The sequence below is a fragment of the Podarcis liolepis genome (genome assembly GCF_965112155.1).
Source record: "Podarcis liolepis genome assembly, chromosome: 17".
In the NCBI taxonomy this organism is placed as follows: Eukaryota; Metazoa; Chordata; class Lepidosauria; order Squamata; family Lacertidae; genus Podarcis; species Podarcis liolepis.
The window spans coordinates 13,055,339-13,076,300 of NC_139571.1; the positions used below are offsets into that span (position 1 = coordinate 13,055,339).

General features: G+C 42.2%; 1 protein-coding gene across 9 annotated transcripts in view; it reads left to right on the forward strand.

The window, feature by feature from the left end:
- RFX3 (regulatory factor X3) overlaps positions 1-20,962 on the forward strand; it is a 121,164-nt gene that overhangs the window by 59,365 nt on the left and 40,837 nt on the right. For 4 of the 9 annotated variants that reach the window (XR_014520923.1, XR_014520924.1, XM_083483376.1 and 1 more), the window contains exons 3-5: positions 7,294-7,391; positions 10,281-10,539; positions 18,134-18,208. Coding sequence is in view for 7 of the 9 variants with exons in the window: in XM_083483376.1 (XP_083339502.1) it covers positions 7,294-7,391; positions 10,281-10,539; positions 18,134-18,208 (432 nt within the window). In the remaining 2 variants the exon portion in view is untranslated. The remainder of the gene's footprint in view (positions 1-7,293; positions 7,392-10,280; positions 10,540-18,133; positions 18,209-20,962) is intronic. The other 5 variants (XM_083483379.1, XM_083483380.1, XM_083483377.1 and 2 more) reach the window with 3 other exon arrangements.

Below are 20,962 nucleotides of genomic sequence, written 5' to 3' on the forward strand. Positions count from 1 at the left end.
TTTCGTTTCTCCTCTGCTGTCTTCCATTTGTCGGCTTGCTGCTTTTGAAAACCTGGTGACATTTTTGTCTTAATCAGAGTCCCCCCTGCTCAGTTTTTAATTCTCATTCTACTCTCATTTCTATTCCATGTAGGTTTTCCTGCATCGCATCTTCTTGTAGGGGGTCTTTGAACTGTCATTTGGTGTTCAATAAATCTGCAGTTTTTAGGATCTTTTTATTTCAAAACATGTTTCTTTTTGCTGGAAAGAAAGAAGATAACTTGGTTATCTTCTTTTGAAACAGTTACCCCTGCTGCTCTTTCTTTTGGTATTCCTTTTTGACATTCTGCTTTCCCTGACAACTGTGGTGGTGAGGTTGATCTTGTTCTTTCATTATCTTGCCAGTCTTGTAGTGCTCACTTTTTCCTTTGTAAATTCAGGTTATTTATCTTTCCTTGCTGCTGTTTACTCTACCATTGGATGTCTTCCTTTTTTGCTTTTGGGTTTTGACCTTAAATGGCATAGGAAGCTGCATTATACTGATTCTGACCCCTAGTCCATCCAGAGGTGCCAACACAATTGTTTGGGCCTCATAAACTGTGTGTTGACTGGGTCTCCTGCTGCACTTACAAAACACACACATTTGCATAAGATTTAAACACTGTTTATGTTCTACTGCTTAGGAGTGCCTGGCTGTGCCCAGGAATTCAGAGAAATGGGTTTTTATATGAGTAGTGTTTTTGTGAGTTTTAGGGCTATGTGCTCTCACACACTATGCCAAGGCTCCAACCTAACCCAGGAAATGCTTGACACAACCCCAATTGGGGGAGATGCTAATGTTTAATTGTGGTCCACCATATTGATTCAGCATGGCATCAAGCATCCAAAAGTAGATGAAGACCACCTCATTAACCCTCATGCAGACTTGGGCAACAATATCTTCAGAACCATCCATATTGGTGCAGGTTGGGCCTGTGATGCCAGATTTGTCAAAATCACAACAAATGGGGTAACAGTATCTTCAGAGGTGTCAAAATCAATGCAGTTTGGACCAGTCATGCCAAAAATCAGGCAATGGCATACCAAACACATGTTTCAGTCCACCATCTTGGTTCAGAATGGCAGCAGGTGGCCCAGCGTTGATGAAAATCCATGCTCCTGTGTCAGAAATCCCAGTGCTGAGTTCAGCGACAATATCTTGAGAGGCATCAGATTCATAGAGAACACACAGACAAATCAATTCCAAAAATAAATAGTAGATGCAATTTTGTACCCTCTTTTGTAGATGGGAATGGAGGGCCCAAAAATAAATTGAACCCCACAAACAGGTAATAAGATGTATTGACGCTTAGACTGACAATAGGTGAAGCTTTCTATGTAATTGTATTTCTCCGCAATAAAAGTCTTGTCCTGCTTAATTTCTGCCTTCCACACAGCTGTAAAAGGCACAAGAGCACATCTCTCCCCAGTGCCAACCCTAAACAATGTGAAGGACTCAAGTTAGGGTAAGAACAATAACAGTAACAAAACATTTTGGCAGTTTTATAATAGATTTTAAAGGAAAAATATTTTAAACGACCACCTGTAGCTAAATAAATGTAATGAATCCCCGTGATAGGGTGAGCTCCCGTTGCTCGGTCCCTGCTCCTGCCAACCTAGCAGTTCAAAAGTACGTCAAAGTGCAAGTAGATAAATAGGTACCACTCCAGCAGGAAGGTAAACGGCGTTTCCGTGCGCTGCTCTGGTTCACCAGAAGCGGCTTAGTCATGCTGGCCACATGACCCGGAAGCTGTACGCCGGCTCCCTCGGCCTATAGAGCGAGATGAGCGCCGCAACCCCAGAGTTGGCCACGACTGGACCTAATGGTCAGGGGTCCCTTTACCTAACGTGTGTATATCAGTAGGGAAAGGTAAGGGTCTCCCACCAAACTACCCCAGTCACCCCGACTGAGTCAGGAGCATCGTGGGCTTGTCTCCTGCATTCGTCAACCAGCAAGACATGAGGCCAGGATGTTCTCGCCCCAGGCCACACCGTCTGCCGTCTGACTTGTGGTCTTCCTTTATAGGGTTATCCATTAGTGGCGATGTTCTATGAGTGTGTGGTGACTTATGCCACATCCTGTGTTCTGTCATGGCAGCGCTGGCAAATTTTCTAATGCAGAGTGACTACCCTATGTACACTACCTAATTTGTGTAGGACTTTCCCCCCCCGGAATACCCATGTCACTAGCGGTAGCTTGAGAATTTGAGGTGAAGGGCTTGTTCAAATGAGGTGGCTGGAAGAAGATTGAGATGTGCTAGGATGCCCACCTATACCTCATTTACTTTGGTTCTCCAAACTAATTTTGTGAGTTTGATTCCGCCCCCCCCCCCTCAAATATGTAGAACTGCGTCTTTAAAATTTGATATTTAACTGGTTTGCCCATGGGATATAGCTACCGTATTTTTCGCCCTATAGGACGCACCATCCCATAAGGCGCACCTAGTTTTTTGGGGGGGAAATAAAGAGAAAAAAATTATTTCCCCCCCAGGCGCAGGGCTGGGGCGGCCCGAGCTTCCCCCGACCCCAGCCCCCAAACAGGCAGCTCTCTGCAAGCCGTGGGAGCCCAGCGGTGGCTCCTGCTGCTTGCGGAGAGGTCCGCGAAGCCTGGACGCGCTGATTTCAGCGCGCGCAGGCTTCGGGATGCCGGCAACTCTCCCCAAGCAGCGGGAGCGTTCCCGCTGCTTGCGGAGAGGTCCACGAAGCCTGGACCCGCTGAGATCAGCGCGTGCAGGCTTCGGGATGCCGGCAACTCTCCCCAAGCAGCGGGAGCGTTCCCGCTGCTTGCAGAGAGGTCCGCGAAGCCTGGACGCGCTGATCTCAGCGCCACAGGCTTCGGGATGCCGGCAACTCTCCCCAAGCAGCGGGAGTGTTCCTGCTGCTTGCGGAGAGGTCCGCGAAGTCTGGACGCGCTGATCTCAGCGCGTGCAGGCTTCGGGGTGCCAGCAACTCTCCCCAAGCAGCGGGAGCGTTCCCGCTGCTTGCGGAGAGGTCCGCGAAGCCTGGACGTGCTGAGATCAGCGCGCGCAGGCTTCGGGATGCCGGCAACTCTCCCCAAGCAGCGGGAGCGCTCCTGCTGCTTGCGGAGAGGTCCGCAAAGCCTGGACACGCTGAGATCAGCGCGCGCAGGCTTCGGGATGCCAGCAACTCTCCCCAAGCAGCGGGAGCGCTCCCGCTGCTTGCGGAGAGGTCCGCGAAGCCTGGAGAGCGAGAGGGGTCGGTGCGCACCGACCGCTCTCGCTCTCCAGGCTTCAGCGAAAGCCTGCATTCGCCCCATAGGACGCACACACATTTCCCCTTCATTTTTGGAGGGGAAAAAGTGCGTCCTATAGGGTGAAAAATACAGTAAGTGATGAGAGAGAGAGAGAGAGAGAGAGAGAGAGAGAGAGAGAGAGAGAGATAGGTTCCTAGTTACAATAACAATAACAAGTACAAGTACAGCTTATTTTGGGTTGCCCCAGCCACTCTGAGCAACTTCCAAGAGAATATGCAAAAGCACAACAGAACATCGCACATTAAAAGCTTCTCAATGCAAGGCTGCCTTCAGATGTCTACAGAAGGTTGTATAATTATTTATCACCTTGACATCTGATGGGAGGGCATTCCACAGGGTGGAACTACCAAGAAGGCCCTCTGTCTGGTTCCCTGTAACTTCACTTCTCGCAGTGAGGGAAGCACCATTATACAATTCTTGTTTTAGAAAATAATCCTAGCATGGCGAGTTCTCTTAAATCAGGTCTTTTAGGGGGAATAAGTTTGGGGTTTTCTAAAAATACTTAGGATATTAGTACCGTAATTCCATTTTGTCTTTTTTCAGAAATCTGTTAAAGGCTCACTTTTTTCCCATTTACTGATTTACAGATTGAAAACCTGTTTACTTGATTCACACAATTAACAGAATTTTATATTGAAATTGCCCATACAGTCTTGCCATTTATAGACATGTAAACAGAAAACACACCTGTTCAACTCCTTTCATATATTAAGATCTTGTGCATTGTACAGGCAAGCTGGAGATGGAAAATCTTACAGTTCTAAGTCTGGCTTGGTTAACTTAAAACCTGTTGATGAGTCATTAAGTTTAATGCAGTCTGAATTGGGAACTACAACGACAAATATATTCATGCCTCATTAAATTTCAGCTGCACACATTCACCTGCACTTACAAATGCACAAATTTCCTCACTCTCAGTAGTTACTAGTCCCAACAACCCCCTAGGTACACATATTGCATATATTGTTTATTGTATGTAGCATACACAATTTGGGGTGTATGAGAGGCTGAATGCATGGTATACATAGGTTTTATGCCTTCGAGAGTTATATCCCCTGGGTGTGCAACAGGGTAGAGAAGAGATGGTTTATACCCTGGATGGGGTAGAATGCCCAAAGAATAAATCACAGGGGTTTTTTTTTGCTTAAGTGGGTGGTGGGCTAATTTACAGTGAGCCTTCTGTGATCTGACTATTGTGGATTGATGCTGGCCAGGCCTGGTGGTGAGATAAATTGTCTACATAAATTGTATCCATGATGTGCCTTGGGGAAATGAGATTGGGGAGGGGGGTGTTGGCTGACTGATCTCAGTGATGGGTGAGAGGAAGAAGTTGCCTTCTGGTTGCCCTCCGTCTCCTGCTGCCTCTCCTGCTCTGGCAACGCTGCTTCCTGCTTCCTGCTGGCTGCTTGCCCTCGTCTGAGGTGGGGAGGACAAACGCCTTGGTACTCTCCCCCCATTGGCTTGTGCCCTTGCCAAGTTGTAAGTCTTAGATGACTGAGACGGGGAGGAGATCATCATGGATGCCTTAGTTGAGATTCCTGCATTGCAGGGGGTTGGACTAGGTGACCCTCAAGCTCCCTTCCAACTCTACAAATTAGGATCTTATGAATTCATCCCCAGCTGGAACGAAGTAGTCAAAGCACCTTATAGTTTCCAGAAGCTCAAAACTGCAAGAATGAAAATGGCCTGGTGTTTTTAAAAAGCACATTGTGACAATTCTTAAACCCTCACATAGGTTTGTAAGCATTTTCAAAATGGGAAGACTTCACAGTTGAGAATAATAGAAATAAATTAATATAATTGCACAGAAGTCATTCCCTACAATATCTGGGTTAGTGGATGACAAGGCCTCAGTTTTTCACTAAAAGTATATGATTTGTTTTTAAAGTGAAGGTATTTGTTTTGATTCAAATGAAGAATTTGTACTGATGGCTTTTCAAAGATTTATGTGACTAGCAAAAAAAGAAGATATTTAATTTGCTGGTAACAGCTTTGCACAGTCCAATTAGAGTAGCAGAGACATATAATTGAAAAGCACTTAAGGACTAGAATATCTTTCATCCTCTCTCAATGTGTGGATAAACAGTACCCCCTGCCAGTCCCCAAAGTAGTGTGAGTAATAGACTACTGGCAGTTCTGCTTCATATTTACTCATTCTATTATCTTCAAGGATAACATCTGAAGATCCACATATAAATCTATAGAATGTATAAATATGGACATAAATTCCAGGGTAATTTTGTTTGAAAACAGATATCATGCAGCAGAGCGGTCAGGATTAAAGATAGCGTAAACTGCATTTTTGTTATGTTATCAAGAGTTCAGAATTCAGTTGACAGGAAATAACATGAATTTGTCCAGACATCTGCAATACACCTGAAGGAAATAGACAATTATTCAAAGGCAGAATTTGCTGTCAGAATTAAGTTCCAACTTGCAGCAAACCATGCTTAGGGAAGTAGAACTGTTGTTTGACACAAACCATGCTATGCAATAGGCTGGCAAAGGAGTATTGGAAAACAAGCTGTGGTTTGTACAAGTTACGTTTTGGTATGCGGTCTGAATAGAAAACCCATAGTTAAGTCCCTTGCTTCCAGAGGCCATTGCATCCAGGGACAAGATTATTGAGCAGGGAAGTAACTCTAAACCATGGTTTGCTTGATTGTGTCAGCACTTAAGATATTGCTGTGTTAGACATAGGAATGAATGTTGGCCTCAGCAGTGCTTTTTCTGGTGCTACTCAGTGGCACACAGTCCCGCCACCCCCCAGAGATGCTCAGCTGCATGGGGAGCCATGGCATGGACAAAGCCCCTCCGATGCCTGGGCACCTTCTCCCCGGGGCTGACCGGAGTACCCAAGTCCCACTCCCCAAGGGGTGCAAGAACGGGGGGGTGCAGCTTGTGATGTGCTTCCCCGCGTGCCCTGGGCTCAGCTGCTGGCTGGGTGCCCCCTGGTCACCTCACTGGCGGTGCTCACAGTGGCTGTTGCAGGGCAGGGGGAGAAGCTGCCGGTGAATACCGTCCCCCTCCCGTCCCCCAAAGGCACTGGGCCTCAGCTTCACCCTCTCTGGTTTTGTACTGTCCTGCTCTTCCATCACAGCCTGAGGAGGAGAGGAGAGGGATTCACTTCCATTTCGGATTAACAGCAGTCTGGTGTTGCATCTAAATCATAAACTGGGGTCATACTATGATTTATTGAAACAAGCCAGCTTCATAAACCACAGTCTGCAGTTGGCTTGTTTCAGCAAACCATAATGAAGACTGTCCACGGCTTGCACGGCTTCGTGTTTCCTGCTGAATGGTGCTTTCGTCAAAAAGGCAAACAGAATTCTTTGAGCTCCTTGCAGCCATAATGGAAGCGGAGAGGAGAGGGGAAGATACATGAGCCCAAGGCTTGACTGCACTCATTCCTGTAACAATAAACCTTAGTTCATTGTTCTGTCCAAGCACAGCCTATAGTTTGGGTTTAAATTATTATTTTACCACAAACCATGGTTTGCCATGGCATCTGAACAGTTCACAATATTCTTTCCCCCTTCTTTAAAAATTTTTAGCCATGAAGCTAACATTGCTAAGTCACTTTTTGATAATTCAAGTATATTTACAGAACAAGATTGAATCTCTTCTAAATGTTCTGTTCTGTTCTGTTCTGTTATGTGGACACCTGCTGAAAAGTGACTTTTTAATGTTTCATATTTTACTATGTTTTATATATGCTGCAAGTTGCCCAGAGTGGCTGGGGGAACCCAGTCAGGTGGGCAGGGTATAAATAATAAAGTTATTAGTATTATTACTTTAATATTGTACAGATAAATAAGGCAAGCATGCCATGGGGAGCCTGTCCTCAGTCACCCTACTGTGGGTTTGTTTTGTAATCTGTTTAGGAAGCTTCACTGCTTCACTGTTTGTTTATTGCTCACTAATAATTAGCAACAGTAGAGATTAGGTTCTGAATGGCCGAGAGGGAAACGCATCTCATCATGTGACTGATTTCTTTGCAGGTTCAGCAAGTGCAAACGGTGCAACAGGTCCAGCATGTCTACCCAGCCCAGGTGCAGTATGTGGAGGGAAGTGACACCGTCTACACAAACGGAGCTATGTAAGTCCTTCATCTTGGACATCCCCCTCATACATGCAGGTCTTCTACATGCAGGCTGCACATAGGACCGAAGATGGGAAAATGTGTGAGAAAGTGAACATATGAAACTACCCTCACCAATTGTGAATGATGGACCCCCATCATTCATTCTGTGTTTGTTTTGTTTTGTTTTTTAAAGCTCCATCACGGTTGACACCTGGTGGTAGCTAATGATCTTTTGTGGTTGGCGTGGATCTTGAGGGGGTGGTGGGTGTTTCTTTGTCACATGATATAGGTGAAGCCCATGTTGAGATAAAAACCATGGTTGGTATTTTTCTTTTCAGCAGACACAGGAAACATAAATAAGCTAATGCCACAAATAAGCTGAACAGTTCTGATTATGGGAGTGTGTGATAATTACACAGTCTTGGGAGTATGTGATAATTACACAGTCTAGGAATTTTGAAAGGAGAGAGAGAGCGCAAGCAAGCAGTGTCCTTAAAGTGGTGCATACGTCATTACAATACCGGGAGATAAATAAAACTGCCTTATGGTAGAGAATCTTTGCCATGCTCATATGGAAATTTTCAGTGAGGCGGGAGCAGCATTCTAGTCAGTATATTATGCACATCACAGATCTGTGAGTTTTCAGACGGTTGATCTATGAGTAGTGAGGTACAAAGAGTACAATTTTAAGTGGATGACTCTTGAGGTTGTATTGCCTGTTCTCTCCCATTATAATGTACTTCTCATGGATGAATGTGACCATGATATGTCACCTGCAGTGTGCAGACAGAAAGAGATTAGTTTAGCGCCTGAATTTTTATAATTATCATTTTGAGTGGAAGAGTAATCAAGTTTACTACTTCAGTTTTATGTTAGATATCTCTAATTAATTATAGGTCTCTAGTATTGTGACTCTTATGTTCCTTATTTCTCATACAGCCAGCCTTCTAGATGCATTTGTTCATTCCCTGTGTTGCAAAAGCTGTTTCCTAAGGGCAGAATTAGACATTTGCCTGGCTTGCACGTTACCGTGAACATGCAAGCATGCAGGCTCTGGGAGAGGGGAATGTGGCCGTATTGCTGCTTGGTTCTGCTGCTGTGCTGAGCCAAGCCATGTCATCTAAGCCCAAGGCCATGGTTTAGCTCTCTCTAAACTAGCTCCAAGCTGTAACCATGGTTTGTCCTATGGTTTAGGCAGCACACTAAATCAAACCACCAGCAGAATAACTGGGGAGGAGCAAGGTGGCTGCCATTTCCCTTTGAGAACTTGCACCCTCATGCATTTGCACGAAGTGCTGGTTTGGCCTAGTTAATGTGATGTGTGAACCAGACCCTCCAGAAGGACATGCGGTGCTGCTAAAAACGAAATCCCAGGGTTGTGTTATCATTCTCCCATCTCCTCTCCATAATAATTCCAAATATATTGTCTTCAAATTACATTGTGGTTAATGTTTTCAACATCTCTGCTTTGCAGGAATAAATAATTTAAAAACCTATAAAAACTTGTGTTAGTTCTCATAAATATTGATGGGTGTAAGCAGCTTTCTTAATTTTTAGCTAAGAAATCTTGTCTACTTTCCCCACAGTAATATTATCTAATATGATTAAATGTATTAATGTTATTGAATTCTATTACCATCACTACATACTGTTGAAATAACAATAATAAATGAACCCTATGTAAATAGATGGTGAAGTTAAACACTACAGTAGTAAGAACAGGTGTTTGAATCGAGGTTCTTCTGTGCATTCAAATTTTTATAGCAATTAGGCTGCCTGTAAGGAAATAACACTTAACTGAGTAGAAAATAATTAATTGCAAGGAAAAGCCTTTTCTTGATGGAGTGAAAAGCACCTGTAAAACAGTACTAAACCTAAGAGCAACTTTTGCATGGAAAGATCAGTGTGCTCCAGGTAAACGGAGCCTATTGAATGAGCAGATGAAAGAAAATTTAGGGTCGCATTCAGCTCAGGTACATGCTGAGGCAAGATGAGGTGGCAGAAGTACTAATTTATAAAAGGTGACAGATCATTGTCATGACATTTCCATAGAACCTAATAGAGTCAGCTGGGAATAAATCAATGTGTGGGAGTGTGCCATGTGCACACCACCTTTGAAACCTCAGAAAATATAAAAGATTTACCCTTTCAGCGCCATTCTCTTTCATCAGAATTACTGCTACCTGACTTCTTTCCCACAGGGAAATGTCAGAAAGACACAAAACATCTTGAGTGCATGAAAATGGTAACTGGCGTTGGACAACTCTATGGTTTTATGTTTGTGTCCACAGGGACACACACACAGAGAGCCCAGTTCCTGTATACATCGCTTGTGCTTTCCCTTGGACATGCTGATATCTGGAGAATCTGCTTTTGTTTCTTTTTAAAGTTATTGTATAGCTCTCGTGATTTCACACAGAAGTTTGAATACATATGGGCAAACACGGCAACACACTTTCTGTGCTATTCCGTGAGCTATTTTTTCTGCCCGTAAGTGTATGTCATCTTTCTACTGTGAATTAATATTTTGTATTCTGAGCTCAGAAGTACTTGGAGTTGACATCACTGAGAGTGAGCATTTGAAACAGATGGACTCGGTAGTTACACGCTTGTTGTGTTTTTCTCTTAGCAAAGGGTGTGTCATCTCCACTTCTAAACATTGGGAATAACAGTTTGCTGTGTTGCTACTTTTGTAGTAAATAATTGATAGTTTTTTTTCCAGGAAAAGAGATTCATCTTAGATTATAAGCCAATAAATTTAAAAGACTTTGTGCAATAGAAAACGCTGTTAGAAATGAGAAATAATATTTAGCTCGATGCAAGCCATTGTGGTGAAACAGTTGTCTTCCTCTAGTAAAAGGATGCATCTAAACAACTTTGTCTTTTCTCTCTTTTTCCCTGAAGACGAACAACCACGTATCCTTACACAGAAACTCAGATGTACAGCCAAAACACTGGAGGGAATTACTTTGATACCCAAGGCAGTTCTGCACAGGTGACTACTGTGGTCTCTTCTCATAGTATGGTGGGCACTGGAGGCATTCAGATGGGTGTCACGGGAGGACAGCTCATCAGCAGCACGGGAGGCACCTACCTGATTGGCAACTCCATGGAGAACTCTGGCCATTCAGTGACGCACACCACACGCGCCTCCCCAGCCACAGTAAGTAGCGCAGACGCTTCCGTCTCTCTTGTTTGTTTTCAGGAGCAGAAATTCCAGGTTTGCTTAATGAAGGCATGGGCTACCTGGCCCTGTTGCCATGCAACCTCTGTTCATTTCCGTGTCGCTTTCACAAGGACATTGAAATGAACAAAAGGTTCACAGCAATGGGTCGCAGGGGTTTTTGCCCCAAATAATTGACGCCCACCATTGCAAAAAAAGAAAGGGGAAAGTATGTCTCATTCTCTTCCATGGTTTTACTCAGATTTATTCGAACGGATTCAGACTTTCAGATGGCTTTCTCTCAAACCTATGTTCAGTAAATTTACTTTGTGGGGAAATAAAATTGCAGAAATTTAGTTAAATATAATGACAGTATCACAGCTTCTTTCACTGCATTCTTTTCAGTTCTGGATTTCATGTCTCCTGTGTGGGTCACTCTAGATAGTTCTCCATGCGGTTGTCATTCGTATTTTAGCTTTCTTGATAGCAGCTTCAGTCACAGTAGTTTCCATGTGAGCAGGCATTTGACTGCATTAGAGGTATGTATCACAGAGATTAGCAACTGCATGGAAAGTTGCTAAATGGCAAGTGGATGCAAATGAACTCAACGATTGAGAACTTTTTATTCCTTAAAAACAACCAAGCCTATTCCTGGTTAATATAAATTGTAGCAGTAAATGATAGTTAGTCTTAATCATGGTTTGTTGAATAGTCCAGGGTCCAGCTTACTGATACTCAGCCAAACCATGGCTTGTTTTGTCTAGTGTTGGCTTGCTATTCCTTGAGCTCCTCTGCAAATACCCTGCTGCTACGCTGAAGCCCTTTGTGGCATCTGGGGACTAACAAGGCATCACCAGCTGCCTTACCATTGGCTGGTTACAGAAACTGGGCAGTGAACATAAACACTCGCCTTGGAGCTCTTTGGCCTCTCCAGAAAGCTCCTAAGCAGTAAAACATCCTCCTCCCACAATCCTTTTGAAGAAAAAGTCCTTTCCTTCTGAAAGTCTTCTGTTTGTACCCAGATTATGTAGTTTGCTATCAGGCGAGGCTGTCTTTTGCTCCTCTCAGCGGTGATTGTTCAGTGGGGAAGGGAGACATTAAACTTCTCCGTTTCACATTCACCCACCCAGCACACTTGCTCTGACAGCCTCCTCACTCTGCCCATGTACAACTTGGGTGATCAGCGGAATAGTGTAATTTGCTCCATACAAACCATGATCAGTTTAAGACATGCAAACAAACCAGTGTTGAGCTTGACAAACCATGGTTTAACATTGCATCTGTACAAGGCCATTATGTTATGAGAACCTGCGGTGTTCTAGGTGTTCTTGAACTCATATCAGCTCCAGCCAGCATGGCTAATGGTCAGGAGTGATGGGAGTTGTGGTCCTGCAATATCTGGAGAACTGTGCAAAATGGAGGAGAACATACAAATTAAATAGACCTGCTTGTAGCAGCCATGTTAAAATACAGAGGCAGTGGGGAAAGGAGAAAAAAAAACCCCAAAATAAACAGCATTATGAGATTAATGAGAGAAATATTAAACATTGGGAAAGAAAGCCTTGTAGGGAGCGAAAGTTTCTGAGGTTCCTTTTCTGCTCTCTCTGCCTTGCCAGAAAAGCCACTCTGTAAAGTCAGTGGATCTTGTAGATTGGCATTCAAGAGAACTTAAGTTTAAAGAGGAAATCTCATAAGGCATTGTGTAGTTCTGTCAAGTTCAGATTATAATGTACAGTGGTACCCCGGGTTACAGACACTTCAGGTTATGTGATTTCGGGTTGTGCACCGCACCAAACCCGGAAGTACCGGAACAGGTTACTTCTGGGTTTTGGTGCTCGCGCATGCACAGAAACACGAACTCACGCTTTGCGCTGAATTGCGACCCGCGCGTGCGCAGACTGTGGGTTGCGAACGGTGCGGGTTGCGAATGTGCCTCCCGCACAGATCACATTTGCAACCCGAGGTTCCACTGTATAGGGATTTTGGGATGCAGACTAGGAAAGGCAAGTTTTAAGAAAGGAAATGACATACATTTCAAATGTTGACCCCTTGATGTAGAAGGTTCACCAACCGTGAATATACTGAAAATCAGATTAATTTTTTTAAATGAGGGTTTTTAATCTCTGTGTGTATTTTCTTTAGGGTTTTTAAAAAATAGTTTATTACATAATACATATAAATTGTAGGTACATTGCTCTTCCTCTTTACAGCTAGAAACTTTTATTTAAAAATACTTCTAGTTTTGTTTTGTTTTTTTAAATAACTCTTAAATTGTAGGAATTGTAGAGCATACTTTTCAACTGCTGATGCCATACACAGCAATATCCATAATTGTTGCATGTACCATCTGTTTTGGCAAATTAAAAAGAGAGAATTTAAAAAAACTGAAGAGCTTGAAAGAGAAACTTTCAAGCAGCTTGTGTGCTTTTTAATATTATGACTAATTGGTGTTAAAATAGCAAAAGACAAAAGAGTGGCTGGTAAATTCAAATTTTATATTTGTTCTGTAATGTGAAATACTGTCCCTATTTTGAACTGCATAATTACTGTATTCTTCCTCATTATTTTTGCAACAGCAACCCCCCCCCCCCAAAAAGCCACCCCTATGATGTAGTGGAAAATAAGCTGTTTCAAGATTCCAGAAGTTCTTTGCGTATCTTGTTCTAACAATATGCCATGGAAGCTTACTCTGCTAAGTGTTTTATTATGCGTTTACAAGAAAAAGAAATCTGCCAAACTCTCTGTATGCCAGTTTCACTAACCACTTGATGACATCAGTATTATATTTGGAGATTGATGACAGTATTTCTGTCACCAATCACAAGTTCATTTTTTGAAAATCCCAATGTGAACTAGTTACAAAATGGGAAAAGCTGTTGATTTATACATAGAAATGAGTGACAATCAATATGAAAGACAAGGCTTCTGTTGAAATCAGATGTTTGAATTCATTGATATTATGATAGTCTTTTATTCCATTTTGTCACTGTGAACCAGATTAGAATTGTATTTACTTTAGAAAGGATGGATTTCTCTTGAGTTAGTTCTCAGCGTTGTATTTCAGTATTGCTTAATGGTGTTAAAAGTACAATATGCAGGTTACAGGGGTGTAGCACGGGGGGGGGGGGGGGGCTGCCAGGGTGACGGCCCTGGCACATTTTTCTGGGATGCACTGCTCACCCCACCCTGCCAGTTCTGCATGGCATTGTGAGGCTGAGTTCTGAGTTTTGCCGATCAACTAATTCAGATCAGATCCCAGCCTTGTAAAGTGGAGCAGGGCAGGCAGGGCGGTGTGAGAAGGCTGGGGCGATTCAAGGGCTGCGTCCGTTGGCCTGCCCCCCCCCACCCAGCACAGACAGGTAGGTGGCACAGCACAGCCCCACTTGGCTCTGGGGTGTGTGGCACTCTGACAGTAGCCAGGACTGGGTTGGCGTGGCAGGCTCCATTCACCCTCTGAGCCCTGCCGCCTCCTGGCGTGTGCTGCTGGCAAACCACACTATGCCACTGGAGGGTTATACAAGATTTTTCATTGGTGGTTAATTCAAGAATGCCATCCTGAATAAACAGACCTTGATGAATCTAGGCAGAGGATTTAGCAAGATTCCCCTGTTCGCTTTGGTCACTCTCAAAATCAATGTGAGTTTGCAATCAATGTTTCACTTCATTTGCATACCTAAGATAATGATAGTGATATTGAGTGGTAACTGCCCACTGATGGAAAGGAATCCATTTGGCCACACACCCACCCCTGGGGGACTGGGAGCAGATTGGACTGGACAGATTGAGAGAATGCATGGGCCACAGCAGGGCAGAGGGCGACTGCTGAAATTTGCCTCACTTCCTGCTCTGCAGACAGATTCTCATCTATCAGTGAGCAATCACTTGTCACCCAGTGATCACCGATTTAAAACAGGCCAGACAGGAGCCCATATTTATGAAGGTGGGCTTCTAAAATTATTTCAGCTTCCTTCTCTTCTGATTACGTTTGAGCACAAAAACTAATAAAGGAGTCAAGTAAGACATTGATACATCAGGAATAACTGGTATTTACTATTTTGAGAATTCTGTGTGAATATTGACACAAGCTGACATTTTAACTAAGAGTCTTTTATATATTTGTGTTTCGGAAAGATTCTACGTTGGGGGTTTTTCGGCTTATGCATGTGGCACTAAATCATGGTTTCGCCTTGTGTGGAAACTGGACAAAAGAGAGGGCTCGCTAAGGGCTCCTTAAATTAAACTGGCAGGATGGGAAGGGTAGCTTTGGTGTAAAGCACTGGTTCCCAATTAGCTAAGTGCTGCAGGCCCCTTGTTTTTTCAAAAGCCAAGCCCTAGACCCCCTACTTGTGAAAATTTTGATATCTCTCTGGTAGTTTTTGTTATGTGGATGGTGCCACAGGCCCCTTGGGTGGGTTATGCAGACCCCCAGGGGGTCCACAGACCACCCATTGGAAACCACTGGTACAGAGGGAAGCCACAGTTTGGTCTCTTTTTGCATTTCCCAAGACATTTATTGGTGTGGGGAAGAGCAAGTATTTTTCAAATACAAATGCCGCAATCACTTCCATGTCACCAGAGTAATGCAAGAAAAGGCCCTTAAAAGAGCAGTGAAATGGTTGCTTAGACATACTAGAAACAAATTATGCAAATTTTCTTAATTTGCATAATTATATGCCAACTCCATAATTATGAGTTACTGTAGCACAACATTTGCCTTTTCAAATGCAAGATATTCCATGTACCACCCAATAACTAAACAACTGTTCTGTTGAGAACATTTTTTTTAAAGCAGAAAGCACACTATTTTTGTTCTAAGCAGAAAGCACATTGTACATACTGATAATATAACACACACAATTTGTAGTGAATTGTTTCCTTAACATGTGGTGGTATGTTGTGCACAAATGTTAAATCAATGTCTCTGTGTGGGGGGAAAAATATTTGTTCACTCTCCTGTTTGAATAGGCATTCATATTCTCTAAAACAATGTGGGGGGGGGGTGGGGAGAATAGGGACTTGATCATTAAAAGACACAATTAGCACATTCATACAGTTGCATATTCTAATACATTGTTATCCCAACTTTCCCCAAACGTTTGGAAGAGTAATCTTAAATAGAGGCTGTCTTTTGTGAGAATATGGAAAGTCAACATGACAGGCACATTTCAATTGTTTACTTGCCATTGTAGCCTTTTATTGGCAAACAGAAGATTTATTTGTATTTGTGCACATTGCAGGTCTAAACAGATTATTATTAGGAGGAGATTATTTCTGGAGATCTAAAATGATTTGTACACTTGCATTAGTCCTGTTGTAGACTGAAGGTTTGAATATGGACGATTCATGCAATGCTTCATGTGTACTGAGTTTGCAACCATTTTAGTCTGCATGAATTTAGATAAAACTAGGGTGTATAGTTATTAGTCTATTAATACAGGCTTAGTGATATGTTATTTGATAAGTCATTTGTTTACTTCAGAGTATAGTACAATACTTTCTGTTACTGTGTTCTCATCTATTTTAAACATCTCGTCCTCCTCTGTCCAGTACATGACTGGGGCTAAAACACTCCCCATAACAATTAATTTTCCTTTGATATAAAATGCTATTAAGAATACGAGAACATTAGAAGAGCCGTGCTGGATCAGGAAAGAGGTTCAAATCTGGAATCACTTGCATTTAAAGGTTCCTTGTATCTTTGGCGTTCTAGGTTAGACCACTGTACAATACAGTACTTTACATGTGTCTCCCTATGGTGTATGTTCTGGAAATGGCAGCACATACAGCACCAATTTTGCAATTACATCGTTGGTGGCCAGTTGGCTTCCAGGCTCAGCTTGAAGTGCTGCTTTTGAGCTATAATACCTTAAAGTGTCTGGGTCCCTAACGCCATAAGGACAAGGTGTTGGGATCTTGATTGCAGTGAGTTGCAACATGCAGGCAATTTCTTCTCTAAAGCTGCAAAATTCTCTCTAGGGAAGTTCATCTTGCTCCCCTCTTTCTGTTTTTTTAGACAACACGCCAAAGTGGTCCTCTTCTGGCAGGCTTTTGAGTTGCCCTGATTATCTTTTTCCTGCTTCTGCTTTTCTGATCAACGTCGCTGCTAATTTGTTTCTCTGGGGTGTTTTTCAAATTTGACTTGATTTCCATGTTTAATATACTTTGTTAGAGACCTTCACGATTCTTCACTGAGATCATGGTTTAAAATAATAAAAATAATAGTTAAATAGATTTCCTGGAGAATGTTATACTAAATAAAGTATTTTACAGTTTTCTGTGTCCTATGAGAAGGGCCTGAAGTTCAGTGGAAGGGGATATGCTGTACAGGCGTAAATGGTCACATTTCAACTCCTGGCATTTCTAGTTAAAAAGGTAGAGGGCTAGGAAAGACTTCCACTTGTTAGAATAGACAAGATTTGGCTGGATTGGACAATGGTTTGACACAGACATATACTATCTTCATTTGGTCTCTTCATAATCTGATCAATGTAGAATGCTCTCTAAAAAGACTCAATTCATAAAGATAAAAACATGTTTATGTTTTTGTCCATTCTGTAGTGTTTCTTTCCTCAACCACTAATTAATTTCATGCTGTTTTTATTTCACTCAGAATCATCACAGTAGCTCATTTGTTACTATCTCTCTGAGCAACTTAAGAGAGAAATGGAAAGTTCTATCAAAATGCTTCTGTTTTTATATATTCCCACATACAGAATTTATTTATAAGTGCAAATGCAAATATTCTACGTAAGGACATCTACACAAGGCAAAGAAAGAACAGATGTGCTTGAAGCATATGTTCCATCAGGCACATCGGGAGATTTGTCTTGTGTTTTCCCCCCTTTTCGGAACCCATCACCCTCTTTAAACTGAGCAGCGGCCTACATTTCTGCATTGGTACTGCTCTTGCAAAAGCATTTCAGCAAAGGACCAGATCTGAGTGTAGTTCTCTCCTGCTCATCTGCATTTGTCTTTGGAAGGCCAGGGTGCTAGCCCAGCGAATAAATTGTGGTGGTTTGGTAGCCGTTTAAATCATGATATTAATTAAAGTTGTTCAATCATTTTTCAAGTATCAGCAGGCAAGAGACACATAATATGAAATTGCAGGTCCAAAGAATAAACCCTCCTGGTGCCATCCTGTTCATGTTTACTTGGAAGTATGTCTCACTAAGGTCAGGGAGACCTGCTCCCAGAACAGAGCAGAGGGTTGCAGGCTCAACCAAGTGCTTCAAGTTCTTTGTATACTTATTTTCTAGGATGCTTGACTGTTTTCTATGGATATTACACCATACTCAGGATTCTGAAATGTTTGCATTGTGGCTTAACAATAAACCATGTTTTTCTTTCTTTCTTTTTATGGAATGAGCAGGAGTGGGGGGTGGCCTTTTTGATAACTTGCTCTTTCAGTTTTGTTGAAGCAGTTGTTGCTGCAAAATTTGCTGGGGTAAAGATTTGAAGACTATGCCCCCAATAAATTGTAATAGCTTTGAACTAAAGTTTTCTTTTGAACTTTGGCAATCTATCAAAATTTCTGTGGTCAGTCTTTTATTACTATCTTGTCTTGAGCCCTTTTTTTAATGACATCTATTATCAGATTGAAATGGCGATTGAGACACTGCAAAAGTCTGATGGTCTGTCCACTCACAGAAGCTCTCTTCTCAACAGCCATGTAAGTTGCCTCTTCTTCATGTAAACTAATCCCTTGCTTGATTTGCATGCCTAGCTTGCCTTCTAAATGCTTGTTTTGGTTGCTGCTTTTTTTCTTTTTCTTTTCTTTTTCTGCCTCCTGAATCTTCCTTTCTACTTTTAAGCTCTCATAGCAACTTCTCACTATCTTTTTTCAGACACAATGACAGTGCAGCAAAATTGTTGAGTTGTTTGATTTCCTCGCCCTTATAGCATTGCTCAAACCACCATGAGCAATTTTTTTAAAAAAAATAACCCAGTTTTATTTGGATTGTTAACATAGGCTTCATACTGTTAAACAAAATGTGTATTCTGTTCTCATTTGACAAGGGTAAGATGTCACAGTGGTGACTTAAGATTTTTTTAAGCAAAGAAATAATTTCACTGCTTTATGCTTCTTCGTTGCCAGTTCCTAATACTCCACCGTGCTCCAGTACGACCAAGAAACACAATATGACTCTTTAGGCGAAAACCTAGATATAGATAAGAGCAGATATGACTTTCAGAGATGACACTCCTAGAGGGAGGAAGCAGATTTGGCCCCTGTCACAGCCATGTTCTGAGTATCTCTCTTTATTATTTCCCATGCAATCTCCCTCCCATGCAGCCAGGTGGGGATGCTCTTGTAGTGGAGCAAAAGCCTCCCCTCCAAGCCAGACAAGGGTCACCTGGAATTCTGTAGTGGGACTCCAACATCCCTCTGCAGAGAGTCCTTGCCATATGAGGACTGTCTTCATATACAGCCTGCCTCTCAAAATGGCAAGTGTTTTGCCACTTTGTAAAATGGCGTTAATTCCCATATATTCATTACACAAAAGCCAGGTCTTTTAATCCATTGGCATCTTAAACACTTTCTTTTTATATATACAAAATTGTGCACCTGGAGGAGAGCCATAGATATGGAAAAGGGCATGTCTGGTGTCTCACAGGTACACCAGCTTCTGTTTCTTCAGGAAGAAATGCGTTGTTGAGCTTTGGTGACCTAGCCTCAGGTTCTGTACCTCCTGATGCCTCCTCTGAGTGTCGGACTGAGCCCAGAGTGACGTGACCCAGACTGCCTCTGGGGAACAACCAAGGAGAGTCAAGGGCTTGGTTCATGGGGTTCATATGCTTGTCGTTTCTGTATGCTCATAAACCCATGACCTTTTGAGTCGGCCTAACTTATTTTTATCCTCAGTGCTGTTTTCATACCTTTGTGTTTTCCCACTCCTCCATCCCACAAGTTGGCCCCACTCAAAAATCTGTAAATTCAGCTCTCATCATGCCATCTTATTATTGTTAAATCACAAAGCTTGTATGTTTCAAGTCTTGCAGATGAATGAATGCTTTTCTAACATGTGTTTGCATGAAAAAGTATCTTAAAAGAAGCATAACTATGGAAATGAAATTTCCAAATATGTGATTATCTCAAAATTAACTAATTGTGTATACAGTGGATGCTCGGGTTGCGAACGTGATCCGTGCGGGAGGCACGTTCGCAACCAGCAGCATTCGCAGCCTGCAGTGCTGTGTCTGCGCACACGTGGGTCGCACTTCTGTGCATGCACAAAGCGCGATTTAGTACTTTTGCTCATGCGCAAGCGCCAAAACCCAGAAGTAACCTGTTCCGGTACTTCCGGGTTTGGCGCGGTGTGCAACCTGAAAACGCGCAACCTGAAGTGTCTGTAACCCGAGGTATGACTGTATATAAAAAGCTGGTTCAATTCATTCAAGAATTTGCCTGCTGGCGTATAAGTAAACTGCAACCACATTTCCTGAAATGTGTTGGTAAATCTGACAAAAATATATTATTTGTTATTTTTCTGTGTTTCCTTGTTTCACAGAATAAGTATGCAGAAAAATAATTATACCCTGTGCCTTGCTGTGCTATTTCCAGGGTAAAGTAAAGCAAAGCTAAGTCATTGTTCCAAAGCAGGGTATTTTGTGAAGTTCTGTTTTGTAGTAGTGCGGCCCATATAATCCATGACTGAAAATCTCATAGCTTTATGTGAACATATATTTCCAGAAAAATAAAGCAATATAGCTAACATTACATTTCATAGTTTACATAATCCATAGAGTTTTCAAAATTCTTTGTTTAAATATTATTTGAATGTTTCCTTTTGGAAATGGACCATTAGGATATATAAAAAGGATGCCATTTTTATTAGTGAAAGAATGGTTACCGGTACTTGTCTCAAAAATACAACATGTATGAAATAAATACTCCCCCCACCCCGCCAGTTTTATAATCCCAAAATTCAGTGATGTGTCTACAAACCTGATCTAGAACCCTCCTTAAAACCAAGTTTTGAATGTAGAGATCTTTTAGACTTAGCGGTTATACTGGGATGACATTCAGTAGATGGGATACTAGCACTTAGTTTAATAGTATTTTAAATCTCTGTTTTTATCTCACCTCACCTCTCTTTATGTGTATGGTAATTACCAGTGTGGCTGAGAATTAGATGGAAGGGTGAAGGTTGAAATTGGGTGAAGGGAGGTAAATTTATTGGATTAACTTATTTTTGCACATCATAACAATATTTGACTAAAATTTAAATTCAAAACTTCTTTGAAACAGACTATCATAATGGTGACTTATAATGCCAATGCTTAGCACTTTATGGTTGTATGGCATGGTTTTACAACATGGTCTTAATGCTGTTAGCTTGTGTTTTCTTTAAATTATTTATATGTTGGGCCAAGTATTAATGCTTTCTTATTTTTGTGGCTTTCTCATTATTTTGATGCCCAT